This window comes from Epinephelus lanceolatus, chromosome 6, assembly GCF_041903045.1.
Source record: "Epinephelus lanceolatus isolate andai-2023 chromosome 6, ASM4190304v1, whole genome shotgun sequence".
Taxonomy (NCBI): domain Eukaryota; kingdom Metazoa; phylum Chordata; class Actinopteri; order Perciformes; family Serranidae; genus Epinephelus; species Epinephelus lanceolatus.
Window position 1 is genome coordinate 2445536 of NC_135739.1, and position 11228 is coordinate 2456763.

Here is an 11228-nt window from a genome sequence, read left to right on the forward strand (position 1 = left end):
TTGGGTTTTTTTTTCCATTTTTTAATGCAAACAAAGCTGACTTTGTTTTTTGACATTTTACAGGTTATACAAGTACATGTAGTTAAATTCATTGACACATTGGTCCATGGAGTCATCTTACAGCACAAACAATATATATAGTCGATTAAGTTTAAGTGAGTCACTGATGTGACTGGTTAAAGCTCCAAGTGGCAACAATAAGATCTGTATGTATGGAAAGGGTCTTAAACAAGCTCTTTGAAACGGTGTTAAAATGTACCCCAGGATTCCTGCAGATACTTTGACATAAACTCAACACTTCTCTTTTGTCAAGAATTTTATTGTAAATTTATACAGTTCTTGAATTTAAAGTAAAACAGTGACAACTTAAGCCAAATATTCTTCAATAAATACATAATGAGGACATTTTTGGCATGATAACTTATCTGATGTCAGAAGAAAGTTTGAGGAACCAAGCTGTCAAATGCGTAATACTGCTTCACCATGTTGGAGTAACTGCCTGTAGTTTATTTACACAGCACCATCTAGTGGTAACCATTGAAATGTATTTCACAACCTCCCTGTTCATGACAGAGTTTCAGTTCAGTTCACACAACTTACAACTTCACAGGCTTCACAGACAGCACAATTGCCTTGTTCCTGCATTGCAGGAACCTTCACATTAACTCCATGAACAACTCAACTGACCAATGACATAAAGGCTTCTTGAAGTTTTCTTTCATGGCAGAAGAGAAGAGCACGAGTGAGTTCAAAAGTCCTATATAAAACAGAATTAAAGGTAGAAAGTAAAATAAAAGGATAGAGTGACGAGGGAGTTGGCCATGAGCAGAGCGATGGGAACAGAAAGTGCGCAGGTGATGTGATGTCGAGGTGGATGTGGAGAGGCGGAGGATGAGTGTCACAGGCTCTGGCAGCATTGCAGTTTATTGCCCTTCTGCCCGTCAGTGGTTGGGGGGACACTTATGTCGACTACGTTGTTGCCCGGAGACTCATCGTGTGCAGATCTGTCCGCTATCTGCTTTTGTGACACGATGCGGTAGATTTCTGCAGAGAGAAAATTCAAGAAAGAAAAACAGAGTGATGCTCGTGATGTTTAGACTTCAGTTCTCTGTAAATGAGCTGTGGCACTGATAAAACTGCAGCCTCACATCAAAATGGTAAAACATCAAGCTAACTGAACAGCTTACATATTTCATTTCCCTGACAGTGACAGATGTTTTGTCATTTAATTCAATGCCAAATGAATTATTGTGGTAACAGAAGACTCAGGGTTTTTTTAATGTTTTCAAGACCTTTTCAAGATGATTTTTAACCAAATTTAAATTAAATTTAAGATTTTTTGCTGAAGCTTCGATGCCTGTGTGTGTCACGTTTTTTCCTAGCCTATAAAAGAGACCTGGAGTCGCTGGATAAAACACACGAGGTAAAATAATTTTCCATTTGCGCCAAGGTAATGGCTGTATTGGTGACGAGTACTGCATGAGATGCAGGCTAATTCACTGAGCGGCAGACAAAACTAAATGGTACTGTCACAAACTTTTTAAACTGACATCATATGTGTAACCACTAGCATAATTTGAACTGGATGAAAAAAGTATCTGTCCCTCGCCGCTGACTACCAAACATACTATTTCCGAAGTAAGTTCCCATAGTGGTCCATAGGAAGAGGAGGGACTTTGCCTCTGTATAGTATGTTCTGTTTTTTTAATGCTGAGGAAAATGTGTTGTATTATGACAAAGATATCCACAGACAGTGTCGCAAGTTGTACGCGCAAGTTAATATGCTTGCTTGCAAATTCAGTGTGTGTTCAGTTAATGTGAAGATCGCTCTTTTCAGAGCATTTTGGACCCCGCTACATACTGCCCCCTTGTGGCGCTCCTACAGGAGGAGCAACGTGTAAATTTAGCAATATATTGATATATGTGCAGCGCTGTGTCTCAGAGAACAGCATCATTTTGTCTTTTATATGAACTTGCATAATGCAGTGTTGGGTATTTCTTGTCTGTTTTATATACATATTGTTGTTATTGTACATAGACAATTGTCTGTTTTTATGTGGAACATTATGACCTCTCTCTGAGTCCTTAATAAAGTCATTATTATTATTGTTGTTATCCCTCACTTACAGAGGCAACAGATAGCACATTTTCCTAAATATATCATTATGAAAATAATGTGGGTTGCACAGGGCAGTGTCCACAGTAAAATCACACTATCAGCGTTTACATAGGTTACTTAGTGGCTTTGCAATCTTTGCAATAAGCTTCTGCCACCGGTGCCGAAATTTTGCGGAAAAAATGTGCTTTACAGCAGGAAACGCGTCATGTATTGCGAAACTGGTCGGTCAGCCAATCAGGGACTGGAGCTGGTCCTTATGAGGAGTTGGGCATGAGATAGTTGAGTCACGAGCACAATGGCAGACGGACAAAGTTTGGAGACAAGTGAAAAACGGCCTAGCAAAAGAAAAGGAGCTCCTCTGTGTGAGGAGGCAAAGAAGAGCAAAAAGGAGAGTGATAAAAGAAGAGGAAAAACAAGAGTAAACCTCAGTCAGGCGTTCAAGAGATGGAGGGAGCTCCGTGACCAAAGAAGCTTCAAAACCCATGTCCAGCTAGCTTTCTTTCTAATGGATCAGTAAGTAACACGGCTAAATGTTAGCTAGACCAGAGAGGACTGTACTGTACTGGCTGCTAGTTCATTCCTAGCTGGCCAGCATCGCAAATCGCCGCAACCAGGGAGCGGGTAGCGAGTGTTGGTCGGCTGACATCCTGGTTGCCATTCTACGGCAGCCCTCGGACAGTGATACCCCCCTCCCTTCCTTCTGTTCTCTTCTCACGGAGGCAGCTATCCACGGACATCGCCCAGCTAAGTTACGCCCAGCTAAGTGAACACTGGACTTTGTTTCCCATTCAATTTGAGCTCCAACCCGCCGCATGGTTTCCATACGGTAGCGTTTATTCTAGAATGGGGACTGTTTACATGTGCATATTGGTATAATTCCACTGTGTCTACTGTTGTTTGTACTGATACTGTACATATTGGTATCATTTACTGTGAGCTGTTTGTACTGGTACTGTGCATTCTGCTATAATTATTTGTATTACTATTTGTTTTTTCTTCAGATAAATCTGATAATTGTTGCTCGGTCTCTTTACTTATTTATTTAGTAGACTGTCCACACACCTTCTCATTTTACATATACATAGAGGTATACTGGTGGCTTTACAGCCTGCATCTTATTGATTGTCTCTGATCCCCACACTCAGTTTGGTCGTTGCCACAGTGCGACACAACACCACTGACGCTAGGTGGCGCCAAGCTAAAGGAAAAACTAATCTTATCTGTTGCCTCTTTAATGTGTGGCGTACAAATAAATAAACATTTATGACTGTTAAATTTAATAACAATACCTGAATTAAAAAATAATGAAATAAAAGCAAAATTGCTGATTTTCGGAAAAACCCTTAACAGCAAACCGACTTTAGATGATGAAGTTAATTCACGATGATTAAAACCAAGACGTCTTATTTGTTCCTGTGTTGCCAACAGCTCTGAGAACAACACCACTCTGCTCTCATTGTGCCAAATATTTTGCCCTGTATCATGTAATAATGTTATACTGCAAATTACCGATGTGCAACACTGAGATCTTCATCACGAGAGCGTTGCTCTTCCTACCTGTTAAAATGTTCTTGAATGCTTCTTCTACATTTGTGGAGTCCAACGCTGACGTCTCAATAAATGAGAGAGTGTTCTTTTCTATCATGGGAAGAAACGAAAGATTCATTTTTAAACACATATACGAAATATTCTACAGACTATAAGAGCGGCTTGGCTTGCTTTATTACAACAGTTTGGATATTTACCTGCAAAGGCTCGAGCCTCATCAGTGGGCACCGCCCTGAGGTGGCGGAGGTCGCTCTTGTTCCCAACCAGCATGATGACGATGTTGTTGTCCGCGTGGTCCCTCAGCTCCTTCAGCCAGCGTTCAACATTCTCATATGTCAGGTGCTTAGCGATGTCGTAAACTAAGAGAGCTCCAACTGCACCCCGGTAATACCTGATGACAGCACAGACCAGGTAAACACAGTAACAATATCTGTACTCAGTGTTTACACACACACACACACACACACACACACACAGAGGAAACACTCACGCCGAGGTGATTGCTCTGTAGCGTTCCTGTCCAGCTGTGTCCCAGATCTGAGCCTTTATCGTCTTGCCGTCCACCTGGATGCTGCGGGTGGCGAACTCCACCCCGATGGTGCTCTTGCTCTCCAGGTTGAACTCATTTCTTGTGAAGCGGGAGAGCAGGTTACTCTTCCCCACTCCAGAGTCTCCGATCAACACGACTGTGAACAAACAAATACACACATTTCATTCAACACTTATAATGTAATAATGTTCAAGGAAAATGTGGCTCTCAGACTTCAGATCATTCCAGCAGTTATTCGGTGATCAGGTTTAACCTCAAACTGCCTCATCTACTGCTGCTGCTGCAGCGTGTGTTTCTCCCTTTAACCTTAATCAATACATGACGAGGCACATTTATCCAAATGACTGATGTTCGACTGCAGAATTACAAATATCGATGCTGACAGTTACAGAAAATGTACCGAACATCTGCCATTTTCAGGCAAAGTGAAAGTGCTGACTTGTTGTGCTGCTTTCTTTCTGAACTGTGCAATCCTTATCAGACTTTGCCCTGCTGGGAGTCATGCAGGAGGAAGCTGACAAAAACCTGCTCTTTGGGAAATCTGACTCGACAGTTTCTCAAGGCCTCTGTTCCTGTGCGTCTGTAACGAGTCATCAGGATATCTAATCGGTGGTGGTTTACAGCTGCCACACTGGCCTCGGCCTCTTTTTCTTCTGTACTCTAAAACTACACTTCACAGATAGATGTGATACTGTTTCCTCTGTGGTATTAAAATCTCTGCATCTAAACTTCTGTCAGTGACTTGCAAATCCTCTCTCTTTCCTGTTAATTACAGCACTTTATGTTACAACAGCGCGCCTGTAAATCAGTCTCAGAGCAGGTCCTTGGCCCCGGGCTATCTAATGGTTATTTACCTCTGCAGCCTGAAAGGGACGGTGAGATTCTGAAAGTGATGCATCAAGACTAATACAAACATTCACATCCAGGACTCACACACCTTAATCTCCTCTACACCGTGTGATCCAGAGCTGCACTACAACTTTACAGCATACTTTGGGTTTTGTTGTTTTCCTGGAGGATCCTGACCAATTAGCCACAACTGGACTTGATTTTAAATTTCTATTAATGCACTTATTTAAAGTTCATTTAATTTTGTTGTTGTTGTTGTTGATGATGATGATGATGAGGAGGAGGAGGAGGAGGAGGAGGAGGAGGAGGAGGAGGAGGAGGAGGAGGAGGAGAAGTGTGGCTGTTGGTCTTTGTCTTTTATGAGCTGCTAGAGGCTGAATTTCCCTTTAGGGATGAATAAATGTCTTTCTCTTTCTAATATGTGAAACTACTTCCCAGTAGTACTAATTCTTGCACTGTCGTTACTGCAAGTTACTGGCTGTGTTAGTCTTATGCACAATCTACATTTGTTCATATGTTTGTCTTCAATTTGTATTTCACATCATCTTCAGTATTCATTACTCATGTGATGGTGGCTCGATTATTATTTCACTGCTGTGTGTTTTAATTTCTCATGTTTATATTCTCTATCTTTCTGTAATAGTGTTTTGTGTAAAACCCACTGGATGCCTACATTTCTCTCCGGATTAATAAAGCATATATCTCTCTAATTCTGCTGACATTAAGGCTATCAAGACACTTAATATCTGTATGTTTTATAATATTTTTGTCTGGTGTTAAATGCCCCTAGCTCCTCTGCTATACTTTTATTAGTGTACTGAATTTGTTTTATATTTTTTTGCTTAATAACGTATTAAATTAAAACATATTTGGAGTGGAAATATGCCCTCAGACTCAAAGTGGTGGATGGTAAAACAACATTACAGAAGCAGCAACATGACAGTGAACCACAGCTCTTCACACTAAACGATGATTTTACGAGGCCTTCTACAGAACATACGCCACTCTTTGTACTTTAAAGGTGTGTTAAAGGTGAGGACAGCTTCTCCTCGATGGCAATAAAGTTTAATTTAATTATTGCACAAGTAACGTTACAGCTCCACCCGTCTCACAAGCTGTTAGCCTGCAGAGCTAACGCTAACTCCCCAGCCGCCCTGCTCTCTGTCAAACCTGCAGAAGAACACAACTCACACACAGCAAACACGTTACGTTAAGTAAAAGTACACGTGAAGTTAACGAGAAATAACGAGTGTGGAAACAGCTAACTGCTAACAGCTAGCTCAGGAAACAGTTAAGCTAGCTACAGTTAGCTGCCACCACCAGCTGATATTAGAACTGACCACTGACGTTAGCACAGCTAGCAGTTAGCATGCTAGCCTCAGTCTGGCTAGTTTCCTTGTCAAACAGCATCCAACAAGTTCACCTGTGAGCAGTTTCTGCTCCGCTCACCTTTGAAGAGGAAATCATACTCGTCGTCTCTGTTCCCCATTGTTTGACGCGACCACCTTTGTCAGACTGCGGTGATGACAGCAAATATTTCCCTGCCCTCAGACCAGGCTGCTGAGCCAAGATGACACAAGACAATGCGCACATTGCGCAGGAAGAGCAGAGCTGCTGAGAGTTGCGTTAACGCAACACAGTCATGTGATCTACCGGCAAATGGCTCCAGGTACGGTAAGTTATTAAAGAGTCATAAATTAAAGGGGACTGTGGCCCAGGTGTAGTCAGAGTCACTCCTGTTATACAGCAACATCTCTGTCCCCATGAATTACTTCTGTAAGATATATATTAAAGTCTAATTTATCACATAAACTGATATATATATATATATATATGTATGTACACACGCTCAGCGGCCACTTTATTAGGTACACCTGTTCAACTGTTCATTAACACAAATATCTAATCAGCCAATCAGGCGCCAGCAGCTCATTAACATTTGATGAAGAAAGGTGACTGGAGGTGAGAAGAACTTGGAAAACAAGTTTAGATGAGAGAGACATGGCTGAAAAGAGTTTGTGTGAACAGCTCGTACACACGTGTGTTTTCACACAATGATTCAAAATGGGGACCTGCTTCTGGTAAGTAAGTAAAATGTAATTGTACAGCACTTCTCACAGAGAGAACTCACAAAGTGCTTCACAGGATTAAAATACAAACAAGAATACATATATACAAACATACAGGTCACAGGTCACATACAGAGACACAAAACTACATCACTTAAGACAAGTTAAAGAATGCCTGCCTATACAGATAGGTTTTAAGATGCTTCTTAAAGATATCGACTCAAATTCTGTGGGAGGGCGTTCCACAATCTGGGCGCAATGGACTCAAAGGCCCGGTCACCTCTAGTTCTGAGCCTAGTGCGAGGAACTGCCAACAGGCCGTGATCGGCCGACCTAAGTGTCCCACTGGGAACATATACATGCAGCAGGTCAGACAGATACTCAGGTGCTTGATCATGAAGGGCTCTGAATGTTAAAACAAGGATTTTGAACTGGATCCTAAAGCTGACAGGAAGCCAGTGTAGGGAGGCCAGGACGGGAGTAATGTGGCAGTTTTTGGGTGATTTGGTGAACAGCCTGGCAGCGGCATTCTGCACCAGTTGGAGGCGATCTACAGAAGTTTTACTGAGACACATGAAAAGAGAGTTGCAGTAATCCAGACGTGATGACACAAAGGCGTGAATGATCATTTCCAGTTCAGCATGTGATACAACAGATCTCAGTTTTGCAATGTTTTTAAGGTGGAAAAAGCATGTACGGGTCAACATGTGAATGTGTTTATCAAAGTGCATGGCCTGGTCAAAAAGAACTCTGAGATTTCTCAGGTTAGAGCGGATATTTGAATTCAGGGACCCAATACAGCTCGCCACCCTAGAAGCAGTACAGTCAGGAGCGACAATAAGGACCTCCGTCTTAGCAGCGTTAAGCTGGAGGAAGTTGTTGACCATCCAGTCATTAATTGTCATGCAGTACATTCAGACTGTCAGTCCTGTCAGGATTAAAGGAAAAAATCAGCTGAATATCATCTGCGTACATATGATATGATACACCTTCAAACCTGTTGATAATGATTCCAAGAGGTAGCATATACAGAGCAAACAAAATTGGACCCAACACTGAGCCCTGAGGTACCCCACAAGAAAGGGGGACGGACTCGGACATAAACAGATGCTGCGGAGAAACTTCTACCAGAGAGGTAGGAGGCAAACCAGTGAAGGGCACTGCCTGAAATGCCAGCCCCGTCACCAGATCTCAGTCCAATAGAGCACCTTTGGGATGTGCTGGAACGGGAGATTCTCATCATGGATCAACTGTGTGATGTCATCATGTCAATATGGACCAACATCTCTGAGGAATGTTTCAGCACCTTGTTGAATCTGTGACACCAAGAATTAAAAAGGGGGTCCCACCTGGTACCAGCAAGGTGTACCTAATAAAGTGGCCAGTGAGAGTCTATTTAACGTGCAATACTCTATGTAATTCTTCAACTGTGCAATATTCTTAACACCTCTTGAATGTATAGAAGTATTCAACATACAGTGCACAGAGCTGTACTTCTTATGTTTATTCTGATACTTGTCTATTGATGTGTATATTGCAGTAACCCTTATAACACAATAGTTTATATGTCTGAATGTAACACTAGTTTATAAAGTGTTCTCCTGGGGAACTCTTGGTCCAGACATTCATGAGGATGCCACTTGATGCGCTTCACCTGCCCAAACACCTCTGCAGATCAAGTATCACTCCCTATGGCAGCAGCACTCTCCAATGTCAGTGGCCCCCCAGCAGGAAATTGCATAACTCTCCATGGGCTACAGAGCTCCATGTTGTTTTTGAGGACGCTCATGTGGAGTATATGTAAGGGAATAATTTAGCATGCACATTATAAAAAAAGCTGCTTGATAGATTTGAAGAAAATTATTAGAGGGTATCTTTTTAAAAACCAAAATTACGAGCATATATTAAAATCAAGCACAATGATGGCACCGAACCTGTTACTGCAAACTTATTAAGGAGTCAGAGATCTTTAGTTGCACACAGAACAGAAATCCTTCCTTTGGCCTTTAAAGTGTTTGTTTTCTTAATAACCCATATGATGCGAGCAGCAGCAGCAGCAGCAGCTGGCCCCCAGGTATTTCAACAGTATCTAATCTGGCCCCCATTCAGAACTGTTTGGACACACCTGGCACCTAGAGAAAATCTACAGCTTCAAATGTGACCATACAGTTGAATCAGCACTTTTCATGAGAGCAGGATTTATTGCAGGACTGCTGCATCACACATTACTCTGAGGTAGGTGTACACTCACAATGAGATACGCTCTGTGGTTATATAGCCAGCAGATGGAGCCATCATCTCTTCCTCCTGACACAAATATAGACCCACCTCCTATCCATATTAACTATGCTCTGTTCACTGGAAAGTTAAATATTTAAAAAATCAGCAGCTGATCTCCTGAATGATCCTTTAATCACCTGCTGCGTCTAATTCACATTTAATCCAGCTGTATGGGAAGAAGCTCAGGTTTGCCCTGCTGTCTGAAGGTAGTGAAACTATTTCTTTTACCTAATGTCAGATCTGTCGCCCCTTAGAAATATGATTACTGGTTCACACAGTCAGCGACACGCTTATCTAGATTATCACTGCTCAGCTGCAGACAGGTCGTTCCTGTTACGCTGCAACACTTCATAACTTCTGCCTCATAACTTTTAAACATAAGAATGTGTCTTCAGGGACACACAGTAAATAATGAAAACTGTATTTTAAAAAGAACAAAAAACTACAGGTATATTTAGTTATATACAGACCTGCCAACAACAACATGTTTGAGATGATGTGAGCTTTGTGACATGGTGCGTTATCCTGCTGGAAGTAGCCATCAGAAGATGGGTACACTGTGGTCATAAAGGGATGGACACGCTCAGCAACAATACTCAGGTAGGCTGTGGTGTTTAAACCATGCTCAGTTGGTACTAAGAAAATCTCCCCCACACCATTACACCAGCAGCAGCAGCCTGAAGCGTTGATACAAGGCAGGATGGATCCATGCTTCCATCTGAATGTGGTTTTTCCAATCTTCTATTGTCCAGTTTTGGTGAATTGTAGCCTCAGTTTCCTGTTGTTAGCTGACAGGAGTGGCACCTGGTGTGGTCTTCTGCTGCTGTAGCCCATCTGCTTCAAGGTTGGACAAGGTGTTGTTGCTTCAGAGATGCTCTTCTGCACACCTTGGTTGGAACCAGTGCTTATTTGACTTCCTGTTGCCTTTCTATCATCTTGAACCAGTCTGGCCATTCTCCTCTGACCTCTGGCATCAACAAGGCATTTTGGCTCACTGGATATTTGCTCTTTTTGGGACCATCCTCTGTAAACCCTAGAGATGGTTGTGCTGAAAATCCCAGTAAATACTCAGACCAGCCCGTCTGGCACCAACAACCATGCCACGTTCAAAGTCACTTCAATCACCTTTCTTCATCACTCTGATGCTCCGCTTGAACTTCAGCAGCTCGTCTTATAAGACCATAATATACTGTATAATTTTATGGGTTTGTTCTGAATATGTAATATGCACATTTTAACTGAAATATTTGGAACAGATTTACAGGGACAGAAATGTTGCTGCATAACAGGACTGACCCTGACTACACCGCAGTGCAGAAACAACCACAGCCTTGTATGACTTCACATCAGATAAGAGTCAGTTCACTGCACCATGTGTAGACTGTCAGCAGACTCAGCAGCTGTGAGCTAAAAAAAAAAACAACAACAAAACATTATTGTTTGTTTTAATTTGTAACACGTTTAATTTGTGTGTGGACAGACCAGAAGCAGGCCGCATGCAGGCCACCATTTTGAATCATTGTGTGAAAACACACGTGTGTACGAGCTGTTCACACAAACTCTTTTCAGCCATGTCTCTCTCATCTAAACTTGTTCCCCAAGTTCTTAGTAACATTAAATGTGTAAAATAATATTACATAGTAGTAATTAGTTTCAATGAGGCCCTCAGGCAGGTGATTTCCCTCCATGAGACATGCGTCACTACGTCACAAGCACCCACCTGTGGGTACTTTCTAAAAACATCCGCCCACTCGCGCATTGACCAATCAGCCGCGAGCACGCTGTCACCAACTTGACGCACAGGTTCGCTCCT

General features: G+C 42.1%; 1 protein-coding gene across 1 annotated transcript; it reads right to left on the reverse strand.

The window, feature by feature from the left end:
• Positions 1-298: 298 nt before the first annotated feature.
• Positions 299-6675, reverse strand: LOC117254469 (ras-related protein Rab-11B). Its single transcript, XM_033622795.2, has 5 exons — positions 6516-6675; positions 4158-4353; positions 3865-4058; positions 3677-3757; positions 299-1044 (listed from the first exon to the last, which is right to left on the reverse strand). Exons 1-5 carry the CDS (start codon positions 6553-6555, stop codon positions 899-901), a joined length of 657 nt encoding a protein of 218 aa, XP_033478686.2. The 5' UTR covers positions 6556-6675; the 3' UTR covers positions 299-898.
• Positions 6676-11228: the final 4553 nt, after the last annotated feature.